The 23,806-nt window shown below is 35.1% G+C and overlaps 1 protein-coding gene across 1 annotated transcript in view; it reads left to right on the plus strand.

Annotated features, from left to right (window-relative positions):
- The window catches only part of LOC105470174 (ADAM metallopeptidase with thrombospondin type 1 motif 20), a 209,689-nt gene that overhangs the window by 50,574 nt on the left and 135,309 nt on the right, over positions 1-23,806 (plus strand). Inside the window, exons 5-7 of the mRNA XM_024789232.2 lie at positions 6,690-6,773; positions 7,302-7,426; positions 9,471-9,511. Of these exons, the coding sequence (XP_024645000.2) occupies positions 6,690-6,773; positions 7,302-7,426; positions 9,471-9,511 (250 nt within the window). The remainder of the gene's footprint in view (positions 1-6,689; positions 6,774-7,301; positions 7,427-9,470; positions 9,512-23,806) is intronic.

The raw sequence follows: 23,806 nt of genomic DNA on the forward strand, positions 1-23,806 counted from the left end.
GAAGACAGAATTTTTATAGACACAGTCATCTGGTTTGTGTTAAGCTTTTATTCTCAGGGAGATAGATGCAGCAGAATTGAGGAAGAGGTATGCATTCCAAATAAAGTGGGGTAGGAGGAAAAATTAAGGAGGGTAAGTCTCCCTTTTGAGATACTTTGAGTTTTTGTATATGCTTTCTTTCTTCCTAAGTAGCCAAATTTTAGATGACTTCTAAGCTACCTGGGTTTAGTGCTTTTCTTCTCTCTCACTGAAAGATTGTTCAAATGAGGACATGGGAAAATTAGTAGAGCCTATGGTTCTGTACATAAATTGTTGCTTTTTTATTGGCTAAAAAACAGTGATCACAACTATATTTATGGTTGCAAAAATATTAAAGGTGAAAGGGAACTTAAGAGAAAGAGTGACAAACTCTCCCTGTTTTACCTGGAACTTGCTCAGTTTTGGTATTGAGTCTTATGTCCTTGGAAACCCTTCAGTCCTGAGCAAACTGGGACTGTTGATCACACTATGTAGAGATCAAATCTAGTCTAACTTGTTTTATTGCTACTTGTTAAGTCCATTTCAAAAACCGCTTTAAAGAGGTAAGAGAAATGCTATTCGCACATAAGTGTCCACAGATATTTCCAGTTTAGGAAGGAGCTGTTCAGGTTTTGCCCATTTTTTCCAGTTTTTAGAAGGCACTAACTGCATTTATTCAAACACACACGTGGATTATTGGTGATATTCTGATCACGGTAATTTAGGAAAAGATCAAGGCAATGTGACATAGGCTTGGTATACGATAAAGACAAGTTCAAAGTGATGAAAAAGAATTTTTGTCTGTGAGCTCCAGATATAATGGGGGAAATAAGGGAATGCTTTCAGGATTGAGCAAATGGGTTATATACACAACTTAGATTATCGACCCTTACTCATCCTGCGCAAAGTAAACAACTGTGCTGTCTTCTTAAACTTTTTCTTTGCTTTCAACGATTTCACGAAATATCTGAGTGCAGTGACATTGAAATAAAGAATGTGACTTAATTCACTTTTTAGTTGCACTTAACGTTGTCAGAGTAGACTAGAGACCCTCCTTACTCAAAGGGTTTCTGGAATTAACATTAAAATTAGTGGGGAAGGCCAGGCGCGGTGGCTCACGCCTGTAATCCCAGCACTTTGGGAGGCCGAAGTGGGCAGATCACAAGGTCAGGAGATCGAGATCATCTGACTAACACGGTGAAACCCCGTCTCTACTAAAAAATACAAAAAAATTAGCTGGTCGTTACAGCGGGTGCCAGTAGTCCCAGCTACTCGGGATGCCGAGGTAGGAGAATGGCGTGAACCCGGGAGGCGGAGCTTGCAGTGAGCTGAGATTGTGCCACTGCACTCCAGCCTGGCAGACAGAGGGAGACTCTGTCTCAAAAAACAAACAAACAAACAAAAAATTAGTGGGGAAGAACACACTTGTGATGTATAATATATCTAGTGAAATAGTGTTTGTGTTAAATGAGCAGAGATACTCAGCTGCCATTCTAAAACCTTTATCCTTAGGGAATTTGGGTGACAACACCAGGTTAAAATGGCATTTATATATGCATTATCAAGCTACTAAAATGTATGTAGACTAGAGCAACTTTTTCTTCAGTATATTTATTTTGATACTCAATTTATTATTTAATAGACCTTAAATATTTACTAAGTATTAAAAGACTTCCACACTTCATTGTGTTTCTAAAGGTTTGACTCTATAATATTCACCCTCTTGCAGATTTAATAATGTAAATTTAAGGAACATCACGTAATCCTCAAGAATTAACCCTTTCATTAAAATATGGTTACTAATATTAGAGGCATGTATCAACTAAAAACCCTCATTTGCATTACATTGACTTTATACCATTACTTTCAATTTTGTTGGTTGTTTTTACTGATGTTATTAGGATGGGGAAGATTTTTAACTACATTACAATAAAAACTAATGATATGCTTTCATACTTGAGGTATAACCATTTATATTACTTTTCCCTTCAATTTATTGCTCTGCATATTCTTAATTATTTGCACATATTTGCTCTGTATGTATGTAGAATTTCATCATTTTCGATTTGAAAATGAAAAGATCTTTCTGATGAAGTTAAGAGTAATGATCTTTGTAAACATTCGTTTGTCAAAATCAGTTTTTTATAGATGACTTTGTACTTCTTAATGAAGGTGGCCTATGAACATACCATATATGAATGTTTGCTAAAGCTCTATCTAGAAATTATTTTCAAAATGGTTGGTAAGTTAATGGTGATAGCAATTTGTTTCACGCTTTGTATGAACTATATTTTGCCTAGAATTTTCTTAAAGATTTCAACAATACAATTCATACCATTTCTTCTTCACCTTTCATTAAATATCCATGAAATAATAGTATTTACTATTTTATGAAACCTATAAAGAAGTAAGAACTACTTATGTGAAGGAAACTAACATTTAAAGAATAAAAGATTAAATACATTTTAAGTAGATCAATAAAAATTCTAATACATAGCACTCTAAAATGTAGTGATTAAGGTAATATATTAAAAATATTAAATGGCTTTTAGAATAGGATGATATATTAGAAATCTGGTCTGGTGTTTCCTAAAGTGTAGTCTATGGAATGGAATATTAGTCCTGTGATATGCTCTATTGGGGGCAGTGGGGAGCTAAGGACTGTGGTCATATAGTTGCATGAAATGCTGTATATAATATCTCTGTGTCACAGATTTAATATATATCTCTGTGTGTGTGAGTGTGTGTGTGTGTGTGTGTGTTAGCCTATTCAAGATTCCGTGAAGATATCTAATTATTTTAGCTCATTTTTCAAACTGTGGAATGATTTTGTTCTTTGAAACAAATGTCTTTCACAACTCTTCCCCAGCAGCACCTGGTTAATATTAATCCAATATGCAAGGACATTGTGACCCAAGGGTACCCAGTGCCTCCACGTGGATATTACGGACATTAAGACCAAAAAAAAAAAAAAAGATAAACCCATTTTCCAGGGTTGAACAACTAGCTTGTAGCTACTAATGGAGCTGGAACTAAAGCCCAGGTCTGCTGACTGCCTAAGGGCTTCTCTGAGGCCACGGGCAAGTGACCATTAACAGGACAATACCAGTGGCCAGGGGATGTGTTGCAGCAGGGTTTTGAAATGTCTTGAAATGTTTTTACCAAGAACTAATTGGTTCAGAATGCTGAATAAAGATCAGATAAACTAGTCAGTGCTCTAAAGCCAGACTGTACAGAATGAAAATTGGGTTCTGTTTGCTACCAGCTGCCGAATCTTCAGTGTCTTACTTAACTTCTCTGTATCTTACTGTTCTTATCTGTAAAATGGACACTGTAGTAGCTCCTATCTCATAAGATTTGTTGTGATAATTAAATGAATTAATACATTTAAACTTGAACACATCTGGCACACAATAAACATTGAATAAATATTTTATGTATCATTTAATATTTACTCATTTATTATTTACAGCAAACATAGTATCCTATCATCAAGGCAGTCTAATTTGGGGTGGTGGTTTTAAGAATGAGAGAAGTGCATTGCACATACTGCTTCAAAAATTCTCTGAGTACCAAATGGGCCTTGTGGCTATTCATTGCTTGAATCACAATTTAGCTTTATTGAATAGAGTCATTCAATAACAGCACCTTCAAACATCTAAATATAGTTAAAGGTATACATATATTCTACATGAGCATTTAAATTATAAAGGTCAGTAAAATAATAAGAGATACAATTAGAAAAAATGAGCATGATGACATTCTTAATTATTCAATGAAATATACTATTTTAGTGTAAAAGCAAAATATCATCTCCAGGACTTTCTTTGAGGGAAGTTAAAATTATGTAAATCAAACTGTCTGTTTTTATATCTTTTACTCCCAGAGGACTGTGAGTTAATGGCAGAGATTATGCCTTGTTTAGCTCTGTATATTTAGTAAGCAACACAGTTTGATGGGCAGTAGATATTCAGTAAGTACTAAAAGAGATAATAAAACAATCATGCTTTTGGATACTTTGCTTCCGATTTAGACATACTGTGATAATTAACTTGAAACGCATGTACAGAACTAGTATTATGAATATCTATATCTATATCTGTATTATGCCTTTTCTTCTGAAAAAGCTTTATAAGTAGCAATAAGAGTAATAGCCACTGTGATTGATCCCTGTGATCCTGGCCCTAATCTAAATGCTATTTGCATACCATCTCATTTAATCCTTATAGTAGCCTAGAAGTAGGTTTTATCAAATGGCTGTTAGAATTGGAACCTGTGCCGGGCGCGGTGGCTCACGCCTGTAATCCCAGCACTTTGGGAGGCCGAGGCGGGCGGATCACAAGGTCAGGAGATCGAGACCACGGTGAAACCCCGTCTCTACTAAAAATACAAAAAATTAGCCGGGCGCGGTTGTGGGCGCCTGTAGTCCCAGCTACTCGGGAGGCTGAGGCAGGAGAATGGCGTGAACCCGGGAGGCGGAGCTTGCAGTGAGCCAAGATCGCGCCACTGCTCTCCAGCCTGGGCGACAGAGCGAGACTCCGTCTCAAAAAAAAAAAAAAAAAAAGAATTGGAACCTGTGTCTGTTTGCCTTAAATAACTATATTTTATAGCCAGTATCCACCTTGCATAACAATAGTTTGCATTATCTTTTCCCTAGTGTTACATTTAAGGATATTTTGCTGTAGTAATATATTTTAAATTATACAGTCAGAATATTGGGACATTTTTTCCAAATTCTAGCTTGCAGATTTATCACTTTTAAATAAACGTGCAGCATCTGTTTCCTTCCAAAACTGGAAGTATTTTTGTGGTTATATATTTTATAGCTGATACTATAACATCCAGATTTTTATTCATAGTCAAAATACTTGGGACAATGGATATGGTAGTTAGCCATGTTAGACACCTCATAGTGCATATGCTCTTTTTTCCTGGACTACGGGATATGCATATTATTCTGAGACACAGAAGTCTTCACAGCTGTTTTTCATTTATCGGGGAAAAAGAGCTTTTATAAATACCTTTGAGGTGTATCTTTTACCTTGTAATTTGGCTTAGAAAAGCATCCATTTTTAAACTCACAGGATCAAGCTTAACTCCAAAATCATAATTACAGGTGTGCTTTCTTTTTTCCCCCATGGTAGATGTATTTTAAAACATTGCATGTAAATGAATATTTATAAATTCAACTGTAAATTCACAGCTCCTATTTTAAAGTGAGAAATACTGCATTGCTAACAGACCTGCTTGAATTTGCCAATCAGCTGACCATCCCTGTCTTAACTTACTGTCAACCTCGCTGGGGCTACCTCCACTCTTGCCAAAACATGCTACTACCAGAGCCAAAGTCATCACTATAGGTTCAGATGACAAACCTGTAAATATTTGAGACTGCACAGCCATAACAGTAGTACAGATGCTGGACTATGTATTTATGCTCATGCTGACCCTACAGTGTCAGCAGCTCTAAAGACGCTTTTGGCTCTAGTTCTGGTAGTAGTCCATTTGGCACAAGAGGCATTGACAGCAGTCATGTTATATGTTGTGGTGAAGCAGCTTTGACTGACAGAGTGAGGACTCCGGTAGTGATACTTCTAACAAACTGTAAGCTCCACAAGGTCAGGGCCTTTGTTCTCTTCCCTATATCTGCTTCTGTAGCCAACAAAGTAAGGAGTAGATACTGAACGTTTATTTATTAAACCAATGAGGGAAGTAGCACACCCTGGAGCAATTGCTGCTTTGACTTAGGCAGTGGCCAACAAGAAGGTGATCTAGGGTTTAGCAGCAGTTTTCTGTGCACAGGTAGCCCAGATCCAGAGTGAGGTATGTCTCTAATTAAGTACCAGGCAGAGGCATTGGCCATGAAAGACACTCCTACTGCAGTGGCAACCTCTATAATGGCTACAAGGAGAGAATATGAATTAGCGAATGGGATGGCACCTTGATCGTGAATCATCAGTGAGCCCATGCAGAGCCCATCCAGAGTGCCTCACATTCTCCGGTCCTGGAAAACTGAGGACCAGGTTGCGACTCATGACCTCTTCTAGGACTGTTTATATGATTCTAGATGGATCTGTCTCTATGGATTCTGGTAATGCTAAACTTTAAAAATAATAATCATATTTGGAGTTGGAAATATACTACTGTGGCTGAAAGATTAGGTGAACTATCAGAAAAGAATAGGTAAAACTTACATATTTTTATGGAATATTGTAGTCATGTAAATTGTGGATTATGACACAGAATGAAGTGAATTTCTTGCTGAATCATCCATAACAGCAGTTCCAAAGTCTAACATGTGTTCAGAACACTTGAGATCTTGTTAAAGTGCAGACTGTGAATCATTAATCCAGGGTGGGGCCTGAGATTCTGTTTCATATCAGCTCTAGGTTATGTGGATGCTGCTGATCCATGGATCAGTCTCAGTAGCAAGGTTTAAGATACTCAAATTTTGAGAATCTTTAAGATGCCTGGGTCTCAATCCTGCAGATTCTGATTTATTTGGTAAGGGACGTGGTGTGAACATGAGGATTTGTTAAAGCACTCTAAGAGATCCCAAGATTCCTACGTACAGTGCAATTGGAGAATTGATACTCTGTGACTGATTTCAACTTACTTTTGAGAAGAAATATTCATTTTAAACAACTAATCCTACATTTTTTTACATGCAGGTTGCAACAATCTACAAAGATCCAAGTATTGGAAGTTTTATACACATAGTAGTGGTAAAATTAGTTATGATTCACCACGAGGAGGTAAGAAACAGGTCTAAAATTAGTAACCTTAGTTGTAGTAAGTTTTTAGTGACAATACATAGAGATTATGGAACTCTTATTAGAAATGAAATGTTTTTAAAGTTTGCTTTAAAGACTTGATTTGAAAACGAATGAGATTACCCTTATGTGTTGTGATGGAAATAAAATAGAATGACAACAGTGTTTAACTGAGCAAAGGAAAAACGAATAAACAAGTCAAAAATAAAAGATTAAAAACCTTAGTATTCATTTTTATAATCCTAATGTCAGAGGATTTAAAATATAGTAGTTTTTAAAAGTTTTTCCTAAATATTGGATGGTTATATTAAGAAGATCGAATTAGATTCAGTTTTGATCACGTTTTAGATATTGCTAAAATATGTTGTAGTTAATACATGAAGAAGAGATGCTGTCACTCCTTCATTTGCCTGTGAGAATGCTATTTGATAAGTTGTGCAGATGCTGATAAACTTGGAAGGAAAAGACATTAATATTTTGATACAGTATTGCATTGCTTATTTTGCATAGGAAGGGCCAGTCATTAATTTTGATGGTGCTACCACATTAAATAACTTTTGTTCATGGCAACAAACTCAGAATGACGTTGATGATGTTCACCCTTCCCACCATGATGCTGCTATTCTTATCACTAGGTATGATTATAGAAATAATCTTTCCCATACAATCCTTTATTCTTCCTTCCTGCATGACTGATACTTCTTCTTAATTCTTTGTTAATAATACACAGAAGTGTTCTACGAGAATTTGTACTACAAAAGAAACTATCGAATAAAAGCATTCTTTTGTTCTTTTAAACCAGAATACTAGTTAGTTCTCTAGGAAATTAGCAATGTCAGGTTGCTGAGTAATGGTTTGATCTAAACAAAACAATTTCCTAACGATATTAGTGACAGAATGAGAGAATTAAGAAATTAACATAGTTATGGAACTGAGAGCAGGTTTTGTTCATTCCCTTCTTGGTATTTCAGTTGCTTGGAAAGAAGAACAACTTTCTTCTTTCGTTTGTCCACTTTTTGGACTCCCTTTGCTTTTAAAAATCTATTTATCTGTTCTTTGTTTTGATGCTTAATGCCTGCCTTAATTGCCAAGCTACGTTTGCTAGGGTTGTTCTCAAACCTACTTATTTGTATGAAAAACAGCTTCTGCTGTTATAAAATTATTATTCATTTTACAAGCAATGCTATACATTGTTAATTCACACCTTTGTTTCAGCGACAGTGATACTACCAGAATATATAAATCCTAGGTTTGATATTTGTTTGACTAACCAAAGAAATCCTTTATTTAGGCATCAAACTCAAAGAAATCTCAGCTGTCTGGAATTCTAAAACGAAAAGCTTTAGCCTATGTAAAATAGCTAACATGTAGTTCATGTACAGTTATGTGTTGCTTAATGATGGGGACACATTCCAAGAAATGCATCATTAGGTGATTTAGTCTTTATGCAAACATAATAGAGTGTACTTATGCAAACCTAGATAGTGTAGCCTATTAGACACCTAGGCAATATGGTATAGCCTAGTGGTCCTAGGCTACAAACCTGTACAGCATGTTACTGTACTGAATATTATAGGAATTTGTAACACAATGGTAAGCATTTGTGTATCTAAACCTATCTAAACATAGAAAAGGTACAGTGTAAATATGGTATTATGATCTTATAGGACCGATGTCATATATGCAGTCTATTGTTGACTGAAACATGTTATGTAGTGCATGACTGTACTTTAATCTCTTTTCAAAACCAAAGCAGAATTGATTTAATTTTATACATAGTATTATATTATATATAGTCCATGGTTCTTCCTTGGACTGTAGTTAGAAGCCAAGCAAGAGAGATTGGAGATAGCAGATTAAATATGGGAGGAAGAAAGGGCTATGAGAAAGAGGTGATTAGAAAGGAGACACAAGGACTGTCAAATTGAATGGCCATGGACTAAGTAACGCAGAAGCAAAAAAAAAAAATTAAGCAACTTGGTAACATCTGAGAACACCATTATTTTGCATGAAAGAATGATAACTGAAGCTCATGATGACATTGAATCGTCATGAGGGTAAATTATATTACATATACTGTGTAAGTAAAAGCAGAGACATTAAAAATAGAAAGTTTTGGCCGGGCGCGGTGGCTCAAGCCTGTAATCCCAGCACTTTGGGAGGCCGAGACGGGCGGATCACGAGGTCAGGAGATCGAGACCATCCTGGCTAACACGGTGAAACCCCGACTCTACTACAAAATACAAAAAAACTAGCCGGGTGAGGTGGCGGGCGCCTGTAGTCCCAGCTACTCGGGAGGCTGAGGCAGGAGAATGGCGTGAACCCGGGAGGCGGAGCTTGCAGTGAGCTGAGATCCGGCCTCTGCACTCCAGCCTGGGCAACAGAGCGAGACTCCGTCTCAAAAAAAAAAAAAAAAAAAAAAAAATAGAAAGTTTTTCACTGACCTTGGTTAATGATTCAACTATTTACAACACTCACTATATAGTACGTATTGCTTATTGATGTGGACAAATGGTGTATTACTCTAGGTTTAGACTTTTTGAGAGGTTAATATGAACTAGATTTTAGAAGTTAGCTTGTGGTAGTAGTCATATCATAGTTAAAGCTTCTTTGTTTTTATTTTGGCTTGTTGTAAAAACATTTTCCAAAAATGCTTCAAAATAAATCTTTTATTTTAAGGGAAGACATTTGTTCATCTAAAGAGAAATGTAACATATTAGGTAAGTTATTTTGTCAATTAAGTTTAGCTTATGTAATTGTTTATTGAATTATTTAAAATAATGTTTAGGCTTTTTTCCATTTTCCATTTTAGTGATTTTGATTAAAATTATCTTGATAAATTATTACACTTGTCACTTATTTCATTCTGCTGCTGTAAATTTTACAAAATAATAAGAACTAACATTTATTTGCAAATTACTAAATATCAAATGCTGTGCATGAGAAATAATACATAATCACCTATATGCCAGTTTAAAGGGAAATAAAAAAATGAATAGCCATGAATTCACCATTAGATCTAAGTTAGAACTTTGCCACTAGTATTGCGTGGTCTATGCTCAGTCATTTTCCATCTCTCTGCTTTTCCCCATGAGGTAGCCAATAGCATGAATTTTGTGTTTACCAATTCCTTCTGTCTCTTGAAAAATAGTTTTATTACATACATACATGTTCCTAAACAAAAAGCATTTGCTTTTATTACACATATATGTGTTCCTAAACAAAAATTACTTTGCTTATTTTTGAATTCTGTAGTCAAAGTTCATGCATTTTCACTGTTATATAATATTTCATCTACAGTTTATATATCTATATCATATTAGTGTGTATTTGGGCTGATTCTACTTTCTTGTGTCATGAACTTCACTGGAAGAGCTAGGGTATATCCCTAGGATTAAGATGCCTGTGCCATTAAGTGAGCTAATATTCATATTTATAAGATATGACAAATTATTTTCTAAAGTGGTTATACCAATTTATACATTTATCAATAAACATTCCTTTTGATTATATCTTTATAAATACTGGGTATCTTCAGATTTCTCATCTTTTTTAGTCTAAAAGTAATATATTTTATTACCATTAGAATTTTCATTTCACTGATTGCTAATGAATTCAAGCATCTTTTCATATATTTGTATTTCTTTTTCTGTAAGGAATGAAATAAATGAAAGAAACATTGCCTATATTTGTGGTGTGGTATTTGTTGCTTTCTTAACTGCTTTTCAAGTATTCTTTATAACTTCCTGATACCAAACCCTTTTTGGTTTATACATATTACAAATACCTTTTAGCAGTTTGTTGCTTTGTTTTCATTCTTTTATGTGTGAAAATATAAAATGTAGCTGAATTTATAAACCTACTCTTTTAGCGTTAGCTTTTTTGTTTCTTCGTTAAGAAACCATTGTGTAACTCAAGGTCTAAACATACCCTGTTTTCTTGTAAATATTTTAAAATTTGTCCTTTAACATTTAAATCTCTAATCCATCGGGGTAATTTTTTTTGATATTGTATTAGGTAGAGATTTAGTTTTATTCCTTTTAAAAATTCAAATAAATATCCTTTATTAAAGAAAAAAAGGAATATTGTTAATCACCAAAACTGTATGCTGTTACTTTGCATGTACAATAAGTGAAAGGTGATTGCAGTACTTGGTGTACTGGTACTTAGCTCTGAAGTTATGTATAACAAATAGGAAACACAAAGCAATACAATATAGTAATTACAATGTGGAAAAGTTGCACTAAAGAGCCAAAGGCAACAGTCAAAACAATTATTGGAGATTTCATAGTATCGCTATAAATGCTTGTTTAGTTTTTTTCTTTATACTTTTAATACATTAGAATGTTAAGGATATTTAAGTATTGTAAATTTGCAAGAGTTGGCACTTCCAATACACTATGCACATTGTTTATTTAACGTAATGGTGTTAAAGCAATCCTTATAAGCCAAGCACAATGTGCTGCTATTTTGCTTCTACCTTTATAATATTGTACAGAGCTAGTAAATGGTGAATGCCAATAAAATTTTCATTTACCTGGAAATGCTACAAAACATGTCAGTCTCCTTAGCTCTAATGGGTATTATTCATGCAAAATGATGTGTAGTCTTGAAGTTTTCCTAAACTCATTATTTCACGCTTGGCAAGATATGCAATACAGTGAGAAATTCAACAAGGCGGTGGAAATTCTATCAAAGAAGTTCGAAGTCACTGTGTGGGTTGCATCATCTACTCCCACAGATAAAGGGAAAATGCCACATGTGACTATGGAGACTTCTTAAAACCAATATGATTAGTATTTGGAAAAGCTGGAATAACTTGTTATATCCCTTGATGGTTAACCATATAACACATAGGTTAAAAAAAAGCCAAAAATTTTCCTTGTTAAACCTGAACTGTATAACCACATTCATACCTTTTGTTTTCATCTAAACATTACTTTTTAACATCTTTCCTTCCCTCTCTCAACTCCCCAAATTAAACCACTCTTAAAAATCAGTTGTACCTGATTCAAAAAATACACAGAAACAAAAAACCCTTCTTCTAACCCTCAAAATAAACAATTGCTTTGAAGTTCACTGTGAAATTACATTCATAATCTTTTTTTATTTGAATAACCAATTTTCCAAACTACACATTGAATAATTCCTCTCTTTTTCTGAGAATCTGCAATGTCATATATAAAATTTCAGTATGCACTTGAGTCCGCAACATCATGCCACAATTTTATGGGACCATACTTGCTATTTATCCATGCATCAGTTCCGTAATATTTTCATTTTTATAGTTCTATAATAAATATTAATCAGTGGGGTATATACCACCAGCTTATTTTCTTCAAGAATATTTTGGCTATTTTTGGACTTTTGTTCATCTATGGAAGTTTTAGAATCAACGTGTTAAGTTCTCAAAACATTTATCTGTCTAAGTAAGACTTTTAAAATGTCATTCAAGAATTATTTTCTGTCGATGTGTCATGTACAACTTTTGCTAGACTTTAATTTTTTAATTTGTTAATTTTTTTATTTCAATAGCTTCAGAGGTGCAAGTGGTTTTTGGTTACATGGATTAATTATATCATGGTGAAGTCTTAAGATTTTAGTGCACCCATCACTTGAGTAGTGTACATTGTACCTAATAGGCAGTTTTTCACTCCTCATCCCCCTCCCACCCTCACACCCTTCCCTCTTCTGAGCTTCCAGTGTCCATTGTACCACTCTGTGTGCCTTTACATACCCATAGCTTAGCTTCCACTTATACGTGAGAACATGCAGTATTTGGTTTTTGATTCTTGAGTAACTTCACTTAGAATAATGCCTCCAGTTCCATCCAAATTGCTACAAAAGACAATATTTCATTCTTTTTGTTTGTGTCTGAGTAGTAATCCATGGTGTACACGTACCACATTTTCTTGCCCACTCATCAGTTGATGGATAATTAGGTATTTTTGCAGTCCTGAATTGTGCTGAGGTAGCATATGTGTGCAGGTGTCTTTTTGAAATAGTGACTTCTGTTCCTTTGGGTATATACCCAGTAGTGGGATTATTGGATCAAATGGTAGATCTATTTTTAGTTCTTTGAGAAATCTCTATACTATTTTCCACAGAGGTTATACTAATTTATATTCTTATCACAGTGTACTAGCATTTCTTTTTTACCACATCTATGCCAATATCTGTTGTTGTTTGACTTTATAAATAATGGCCTTTCTGGTTGGGGTAAGATCGTATCTCATTGCAGTTTTAATTTGCATTTTCCTAATGATCAGTAAAGTTGAGCATTTTTTCATATGTTTGTTGGCCAATTGTATATCTGCTTTGAGAAATATCTGCTCATGTCACTTTTTAATGGGATTATTTGTTTTCTTGCCGATTTGCTTGAGTTTCTTGTAGATTCTGGATATTAGTCCTTTGTCACATGCATTGTTTGCAAATATTTTCTCCCACTCTGCATTGTCTTTTCACTCTGATGATTATTTCTTTTGCTTTGCAGAAGCTTTTTAATTTAATCAGGTTCCACTTATTTATTTTTGTTTTTGTTGCATTTGCTTTTGGGTTCTTAGTCATAAATCTTTGCCTAGGCCAATGTCCAGAAGAGTTTTTCCTTGGTTTTCTTCTTGAATTTTTATGGGTTCAAATCTTAGATTTAAGCATTTAATCCATCTTGAGTTGATTTTTGTATAAAGTGAAAGATAGGGATCCAGTTTCATTCTTCTACATGTGGCTATCCAACTTTCCCACCATCATTTATTAAATAGGGTATTCTTTCTCCAACTTATGTTTTTGTATGCTTTGTCAAAAATCAGTTAGTTGTAAGTATTTGGCTTTATTTGTGGGTTTTCTATTCTGTTCCATTGGTCTATGTGTCTGCTTTTATACCAGTACCACACCATTTTGGTTACTATACCCTTGTAGTATAGCTTGAAGTTGTGTATGTGTTGCTTCCAGGTTTATTCTTTTTGCTTAGGATTGCCTTAGCTGTTGGGCTCCTGTTTGGTTCTATATGAATTTTATAAATGTTGTTTTATAATTCTTTGAAAACTGATATTGATATTTTGATAGAAATGCATTGAATCTGTAGATTTCTTGGCAATATGGTCATTTTCAATGATACTGATTTTTCCAGTCCATGAGCATGGGATGTATCTGTTTGTTTCATTTATTATTCATCTATATTTTCTTTCAGCAGTGTTTTATAGTTCTCCTTGTTGCGATTTTCCACCTCCTTGGTTAAGTGTATTCCTAGGTATTTTATTTTATTTTTTGCAACTGTTGTAAAGGGTTTGAGTTCTTGATTTGATTCTCTGCTTGGTTGTTTTTGGTGTATAGCAGTGATACTGATTTGTATATGCTGATTTGGAAACCTAAGACTTTACTGATTTATCAGATCTAGGAGTTTTTTGAAGGAGTCTGTAAGATGGTCTAGGTATACCATCATATAATCAGTGAACAGAGATCGTTTGACTTCCTCTTTTCCAATTTGGATGCCCTTTATTTCTTTCTCTTGCCTGACTGCTCTGGCTAAGACTTCTAGTAATATGTTGAATAGAAGTGGTGAAAGTGGACATCTTTGTCTTGTTCCACTTCTCAGGGAGATTGCTTTCAGCTTCTCCCTGTTCAATATGATTGTGGCTGTGGGTTTGTCATATATGGCTTTTATTATTTTGAGATATATTCTTTCTATGCCTAGTTTGTTGAGAATTTTTATCATAGAGGAATGCTGGATTTTATCAAGTTCTTTTTCTGAATCTATTGATATGATCATATGGTGCTTGTTTCTAATTCTGTTTATGTGATGAATCACATTTATTGACTTGTGTATGTTGAATCATCCCTGCATTCCTAGAATTAAACCTCTTTGAACATGGTGAGTTATTTTTTCGATGCACTCTTCAGTTTGCTAGTATTTTGTTGAAGATTTTTCTACCTATATTCATCAGGGATATTGTTCAGTAGTGGTTTTGTTGTTGTTGTTGTTGTTGTTGTTGTTTGGCTATGTCCTTTCTTGACTGGTATCTGGGCAACACTGGCTTTGTAAAATAAGTTAAGGAGGATTCCCTCCTTCATCTTTTGTAATAGTTTTAGTAGAATTGATACTAATTCTTGTTTGAATGTCTGATCGAATTCAGTAGTTAATCTCTCTGGCCTTGGGGTTCTTTCCTACATGTTGACTTTAGATAGCCTGATGATGGTAAGCCTTGGTGATATCCTTTTTGCAATGATTTTCTCAGGAGTTCTTTGAGTTTCTGAATGTCTGAATGTGTCTGAATGTCTAAATCTCTAGCAAGGCCAGGGAAGTTTTCCTCAGTTATTCCCAAAATAGATTTTACAAACTTTTTGATTTTTCTTCTCCCTTAGGAACACCTGTAATTCCTAGGTTTGGCCATTTTACATAATCTCATATTTCTTGGAGCCTTTGTTCATTTATTTTCATTCTTTTTAAAAAAAATTTGTCTGATTTGGTTAATTTGAAAGTCTTGTCGTTGAGCTCTGAAATTATCCCTTCTAGTCTATTGTTAGACTCCTTCTAGTCGATTGTTAAAATTTGCACTGCATTTTCTAGTTTCCTAAATGTGCCTTTCATTTCCAGAAGTTGATTTTTTTTAATTTAAAATATCTCTTTAGAGCATTTTTTATTTGTATACTGAATTTTTGAAAAATCCTATGTTGTTTTTTCACCTTTCTATTGTATCTCCTTGAGTTACTTAATAATCAACCTTTTGGATTCTTTATCTGGTATTTCAAATATTTCATTTTGGCTTACACCCACTTCTGGAGAGTTAGTGTGATCTTTTGGGATGTTATACAACCCTGTTTTGCATATTGCCAGAATTATTTTTCTGGCTCCTTCTCATTTGGGTAGACTATTTCTTCTAATTATTTTTGTATTAATTTTGATTCAACTGGGTTTTTTTTTTTTAGAATTTCACTTTTCCCCCATTGAGGATGTGCCCTTAATGTTCATAGTTTATTGTCACCTAGCTTTGGTTTTGGGTGCTTTCAGTGGTGGACTCAGTATGAGTTCTTCGGTTATAGAAAATCCATGCAATGGGTTTCTCAGATGTTGGTTGTCATAGTGATCTGATGGGTCTGTGGGTTCACTGTCTTATGTGCGGCTGGAATGGAAGAGGTCTTATGATGCTTATTTTGTTGCCCCATGGTGTGCACTGTAAAAAGTGTTTTATCCCAGTATTTTATTTACTGGATTGAATAGCTCATGCTTCAGGCCAGTAAGAGGTACCTGTGGGTAAAAACTGGCTGTGGCTAAAGCAGTTGAGTAAATGCAAGACCCCAGTGTTGGGCAGACATCTCAGCCTTGACAGAACAGGCTGGAGAAGCTGCCCTGAGGTCTTTTCAAGGGGAAGAGAAGGAGCCACCATGACTCTCCTTCCAAGCCAACAGGAAAGCGATCCACCACCCAGTCACATTCCCGACCCAATGTTCTGGCTATTCAGATCAGACAAACACCTCATTTCATTTTTAGGAATGCTCATATTCCATTTAGAAAGGGGTTGTGACTCTACCTCTTGTGCAAACCTGGACCTGGAGGGTGCTCCTCCTGTGGGGATGTTGTCACCCTGAAGCACTCCAGAAAGGCTGTCTACAGATGGCGAGGGGGAGAAGTCCCCTTCTCTAAGACCCTTCATGAGCCCCAGGGCTGCTTAACTCTTGGGGTTGGGCTACAGATTTTCCCCACTGAGCTCAGAACTGTACCTATGCCTCTGCTGAAACTCCCCACAGGTGGAAAATTCAGGGACTCATGGCCTCCAGTCTGGTTTCTTTTGTCTCACGGAGTGCTTCCTTAATATGGTAAACTCGCCTTCCCCCTAGAAGTAGCAGTCCCTGAGAGCCAGGCTTCTGTGAATCCTGCTGCTCCTTTGGGTGTAGCTGCCCAGTGACGCCGCCACACCCCAGGTTGGTGCTGGACAATGTCTTCAAGGGATCCAGAGATGTGGCCTGTCCTCCAGTTTTCCAGTAGCAGGTACCAGTACCAGCTCTGATGGAGGTGGGAGGAGAGTGACGTAGACTCTGAGATTTCCTTCATTCTAAGTAGCCTTAGTGTGTTGGCTTTCTCAAAGTCAGCTGTAGTAGTGATGTACTGGCTCATGGACAGACTCAAGATCTCCTTGTTAGCCAGGGTGATGTAGGCACCTTCCTGAGCCAGGAAGGAGAAAATTGGACTTACAGATGTTGTAACTGGCTGTTCAGTTGCACACCAGCTAGGAGATGGTGCTTTCAAAAGTACACCAGTTATGGTGGTAGCAGTGGAATTTGTGCTTGCCTTATGTTACTTAGGGGAGGTACTCTGATATCTCAGGCAATGGATGGAGCCATGGAACTCGCAAATGTCCTTGTCTTTTGTGTTGTGCTACCAGGGCAGGTGGAGGGGCAAAGCTAGGTTGGGGATGGGTCAGGCAAGTCTGTGCTCTGGCTCCGCACATGTAGGCACAAGCAGCAGCCCCAGTGGGAAGCAGAGGACAGTTTCCTGGCTGCTAGAGTAATGTTCCAGGGAGGAGCACGGTTGCCTCTGATACACAAAAGAATCTACACTGGGAGGTGGCAGTAAGCCCCACTCAGCTCCCACACTCTTGCAAGGCAGGTCTTAACACCCACAATGATCTGCTAACAGCAGCCAACTGGGGTTCAGGCAGCTTGTTTCAGAACTCAAAACTGCCCCAGACCATAAGCCTTCCTTATGGAGACAGAGTGGCTTTCAGGCCACACCCTTTCCTGTCTGCCCATGAAGCAAAGGTGTCCAGCTCTTGCCCCCGTGGTGTTAACACACTTCAGGCTTGCTCCTTGGGTCTGGCCAATGAGGTTCGCTCCCACTTGAGATTATACTGCAAACCTCATTTGGGAGCTTCTCTCAACCTGTTACCACTACCTGAATTAGCTGGCCAACTTTTGTGAGGTTCCCTGTGAGAAAGGATCAGAAATGGCTTTCTTCCATCCCTGCTGGAGACTGGGAGTACACACACTGATGCTGCTCCTTCTTGTTTATTCCCCACTGCTCACTAAATCAGCTGCAGCACTGGGTAGGGTTAACGCCTTCCCCACATGGCCTGGATTTCCTGGCTCCCCTGTGGGAGTGTGTCTCACGGTGGCAGGCTCTCCCCCATTCATACTTGGGAGGCTACATTTTCCGTCTGGTCATGATGTAGGCTGTTGCCCATTGCTTCCTTCAAAGGGTCTGTGGTTTCTTTCCATTTTTCGGTTAAGTTTCTGGGTTGCTCCTTGGAAAAAAGTTCACTGTGTGAGTTCCACATACTATTTTGTCTTTCCAGGTGTGAGAGGCATGCCAAAAATACCTCCAGTTAGCCATCTTGGAGGAAAAAAAAAAAAGACTTTTATTTTCTATTGTTAAAGTAAATGTTTTATGGTGCTGGTCCATAGAAATGCAACAGATTATTTGGCTTGTTGATTTTTAAATGCAGCCACCTGATTCATCACTTTAATTAATTCTCATATTTTCACTTGTAGATTCTTTTGGATTATTATGTGAATAATTATGTTTGTGAATTATGGCAATATATTGCCTGTTTTTTAATCCTTATAATGCTTTTCTTGTCTTACTACAAGATACAAACCTCTTATAGAAAGATAAAGAGACCTTTTTGGATTTTAAAAGGAATATTTTAAGGTTTCACCATTAAGAAAAATATTTGTTATAGGTTCTTAGCAGATAAATTTATTATCCTTGTTTTCTGAGTCTTTTAAACAATGATATATGTTTTATTTTCTTAAGTGTTTTTTCTGCAGATAGTGAAATGATCACATGATTATTTCATCTTAACCCATTTATGTCTAGTGTTCCATTATTGGAACGCTAATTTTGTGGAAGTTATATATATCCTACTGCTCAAGTTCATCACCAAGGTCTGATTTTTCAGACAAAAAAAATGTGCAACCTCCTGTATAAATGGGTTAATCTGGTGAATTCCCTAGATTTTTAAAATTAATACTATTTTTAATTGACAAATCATAGTTATATACATTTTTGGGGTAAAATGTGGTGTTTTGATATACATAGATAATGTGGAATGATTAAATCAAGCTAATTAATATATCTATTATTCTTTTTTATGGTGAGACATCTGAAATGTACTTTCTTAGTTATTACGATACATTATTATAACTATCATCACCCTCTTGTGGCAATAGATCACAAAAACTTATTTCTCCTGTCTAACTGTCCTCCTGTCTAACTGAAACGATGTACCTTTTGACTAAGAACTTCTCCATTCCCTACCTCCAATATCTGCCCACACTCCCTCAGCATCCAGAAACCACCATTCTTCTCTCTACTTATCAGAGTTCAACTTTTTTAGATTCCGTGTAAATGAGATCATATATTTGTCTTTCTATGCCTGGCTTAATTCACTGAGCATAATGCCCTACAGGTTCATCCATCCTGTTGCAAATGATAGAATGTTCTTTTTTAAAGGCTCAATTGTGTTCCATTATGTGTATATACCACATTTTCTTTATCTACGTATGCATTGATGTATACTTATGTTGTACACTGTTGCTGGTAAATTATTACAGCCATTATGGAAAAGAGTATGAAGATTTCTCAAAAAGCTGAAAATAGAACTACCATATGATATAGCAATCCCACTCCTGGGTATATAGCAAAACGAATTGAAATCAGCATGATGAAGAAACATTTGCATTTCCATGTTTATTGCAGCATGGATTTTTCTAATGGTAAATCAACCTTGAACAAGACTTTTCCTTCTCTACGCCCTCCACACTGCTAGATTCCACTTGCTAATTTCATGCATACATTTTCAGGAGTGAAAATGACCTGTAATTTTCCTTTATTTTAGTGTAATTTTCTAATTTTGATTGTAAGGTTTCATTCACCTTATAAAATGAGTTAGGATGTATTACTTTTTTCCCCAAGTTTAGAAGATTTTATGTGCTATTGGAATGATACATCCTTTCAACATTTGAACAGTTGGTAGGCCCCACGTAGAAAACCATTTGCGTTTACTTGCCATCATATTTATTTGCGGAAGGTTAACCATTTATGGAGTTTCTCCAGTGGAAATCAGATTTTATTTATGTCTTCTTAAATATATTTGAAAAGTTATTCTTTCTAGATATTTGACTATGTCTTTTACTAGTAACATTTATTAGCTTAAATTATTTTCATAACATTTTCTTATTGTTTTAAACTTTCTCCCTCTAGCTGTGTCTCAATTTATTTTTGATATTGTTTGTGCCCCCTTTTTAATAGATCAATTCACTGAAATAGTGTTTATTTCATTTGTGTTTTTAATGAACCAACTATTTGCTTTTTATGTCTTATTTTTACTTCATGAATGTCTACTCTTTGTTATTTTTCTTGTAGTTTTGTTTTTCAATTTACTCCTGCTGTTCTATTTGTAAGTTGATTGCTTAACTGATTAATGTCCAGGATTTCTTCTTTTATAATTTTGCTATTTAAGACCATCAACTTACTTCAGGGTATCAGTTTTTTGGGTCCCATAAGTTTTTATTAGTATTTTCCATGCCATTAAAAATTCTAAATGTATGTAAAACATATTTAAAATCAATCATGATTTATTTGCTGCTTCATGAATTATTTAAAAATGAATTTAAACATTTCTGAATGTGTGGAGACTTGTTATTTTTGTTTATTGACTTGCAATTTAATTTTATTGTGGCTGGAGAATGTGATCTATTGATATTCTTTGAAATCTTGATGTTTCCTTAATTATCTATTATGTAACCAATTTAAGAAAATACTCCATGTATACTTAAAAAGAATATATATTCTCTGAGTTCTGCATTTGTCTGTTAAATCAAATTTGCTAATTGTGTAATTCAGATCAACTGTGTATTTACTAATTACATTACTAATTGAAACATGAATTATATCTCTATCACTTTCTTCACATAATATCACAATTAGTTACTTCATCTAGCTGAAGGCTAACTTATTAGATATATAGTTTAGTGAATAGAACCTTCTATAACGGTGTAGTGCCTCTCTTTATCTCTGATAGTGCTTTCTAAAGAAAAAATAGAGTTGGTGTGTCTGAGCTGTTGTCACTCACAATAAACATATGGGTTATTTCCGCACCAACAAGCAGTTCTTCAACTCTCCAGACACTGAATACTCTACAATTCAATTCATTTCTGATATTTAATACCTTGAGTTTGTGTCAGACTCCACAGGTTTAAGCACTCAGTCCTATAAAACTATCCTTATTTCAGGCACCAGTTGCAAGTATTAGGTGCCCAGGGTACCTACACATCTGTCTGAGTTGGCTGCAACGTCGGGGGTTCTCACAACCCACTCTTTCTGATTCAATAATTTACTAAAATAACTCATAGGCTTCAGTTGTTTCCTGATTTAACAGGCAAATACTCTTATTTTTGAAATATAGTTTTCTAGTTACCAATTCTAGGTTGACAGTTATTTTCTCTCAATATTTTGAATATATGATGGTGTTGTGTCTGCCTTTTGCTATTGAGAAATCTATAGTGGGTTTAGTTGTAGATTTTTTTGGTGATCTGTCTTTTATAAGATCCTCTCTTTGTCTTGAATATAAAGCAGTTTCATTAAAACTTCATCCTAATATAGATATGTTTCTTTTTATTTATCCTGCTTGGGCTATGTTGTGAGTCCTGTATTTACTGTTTATCTTTCAGCAATTTTGGAAAATTTTCATTTTTTTCTTTTGGATTTTATCCTATTCTTTTATCTGTTTTCACCGCGGGATTCTACTCCATCTGTATTCGGTCTTCTTATTGTGTTTTCTATGCTTTCACTTCTTTTTCTCTTCCTGCCTCATTCAAGCAGCTCTAATTTCCATTTAACTAATATAAATTAGTATATTTGGCTCTCTCTTTTGCTGTGTCTAATCTGGTATTTCACCCAAACTTCACATTTTGTATTTTAAAATATATATATTTTTCAATGTAAAAGATACTACTTAGTTCTTATTAAAAATCTACCTGTTCATTTTGTTTACATTTAAAAAATATTTGTTCATGTTTTTAATTGAATTTCATTTTCTTAAACATCTTATGTGGAATGATTTTTATATTATGTATCTGAAAATTCACACATCTGAAATACTTGATAGCCATACATCTTATTTCTGCTTTTACATATGTTCTCTTCTTTATTTATTTGATGGTCTTTGATTTTGAGCTTATATTTATTTAATATTAAGCCATGGGATTGAAAAATTGCTAGCTCAAAAAGTGTGTGCTTTCTTCCAGAGATTTTTATTTCTTGTTGAAATCCAAAGGGTGTTCATAACTGGAGTCCCTGGCTTAATGAAGAAAACTCAACATCCACATCCACCTTGAAGCTTCCTCTAGCAAGCTCTAACTCTTTGGATAATATTACTTTTATCAGTATTTGCCCTCAGAATAGCATCTATCCTTATTATTCATTGCTTACCACTTAGAATTTGAAAAGTATGAATGTGTGTGTATGTGTGTACATATGCCTGCATGCTTGCATATTGAGAGAGAGAGAGAGAGAGAGAGAGAGACAGACAGACATGAGAGTGCTAAATCACTGAGGTTTGGACTTGATAGTCCTCACTAGTCATGTAAGCTAGGCATAAATCGAAACTTAGTTTTTATTAAATATCTAGTTTATGTTAAGGGATTCTTTAGAAATGCCAGTCTTCCACACTTGTAGAAATAGACACTTGTTGCTCTAATTTTTACAACAGACTGAATTTCTTCCTCCCTACAAACTATTCTCTGACTTTGTTAAGTGTATTTTATGAGATCACTTAACAAGAATCTATTGAATATATTTCTTGCATTATCTATATCCTGTTGTCCCATCTTTATACTTAAGTAGTACAAACTTTTACTGAGTATCTGTCATTTCTGACCTTTTTTTAGTGACTGAATGCTAGACATTCTGAACTGTTCCTATAGAAATGGTTGGTCTTCTAGTCCCCAGTTATGGTTTTATAGCTTTCTGCCACTCCTATGTACATCAATTATAATGACATTCAGAAACATATAATATGATGATGAAAGCATTATTATCCCTTAAGTCAAGAGTAATGATGATAATGATAGTTAAGGTATTTGAATGCTTCCTATTAGATACTATATTAGAACAACTGTTATTATAATTTTATAGATGAGGATGAATAATTTGCACAAGACCACACAGCTTATATTAATGCAAGTATTAGTATTTTATTTTCTCATCTGAAATATGTAAAAATGACAAACTAAGGAGAGTTCTTAATGATAAACACAAAATGTTGGTAGTAATTACTAGATTTCCCATCATATCTCCATTTACATTTATTGTTGCCTCAGTTCCTGACCATGTTTTGCAAAATATGTTGCAGAATGATTCTCATTCTTCAGGATGGCTAGATTGGGTGACTGTATGCAGCTTCTTTTATTTCCAAACACAGGGAACCTGTATCAAACTTGGGCCCATGCTGCTTTATTCTATCTTTAGACTTTTAGAGAATCCAGAATTAACTTGAATGAGTCTAGACACAAACCATCAACCAGCGGCATGTTTCCATAATATTAACCATTTACTTTGAGTTTTGTTGGTGTTGCCTGCTTACGGGAATATTTGAGCTTGGTCTCTAATCACATTTGATGCATATTTTTACAAATCTCTTATTTGACTAACATGTTCAATTTAAAATGTATATACCTTTAAGCATGAAACATTAAGTTTGGTTGGTAATGGACTCATTACTGTGTTCCAAATATCTGCACAGCGCTAAAAATGAAAATATTGGAACTGTACAATTTGGCAAATTGAAAATACTAACAAATCCTACTGTAGAATGTCCATGAAAGAAATGTGTTTCCCTTAAACTTATCCTGACAAAAGAGAAACATATAAAAAGATGATGATTCACTAAAAAACTGAACATGCAAGCATCAATTGTAGAATCTTAAGGAAGCTGGTAATTCCCTCACACTCTACAGAGGAAATAATTTCTCTACAGAGAAATAACTTTTTTGTTCTTTTAAATTTTTTTCCTTGCTTAATT

The sequence above is a fragment of the Macaca nemestrina genome, chromosome 10 (genome assembly GCF_043159975.1).
Source record: "Macaca nemestrina isolate mMacNem1 chromosome 10, mMacNem.hap1, whole genome shotgun sequence".
Lineage (NCBI taxonomy): Eukaryota > Metazoa > Chordata > Mammalia > Primates > Cercopithecidae > Macaca > Macaca nemestrina.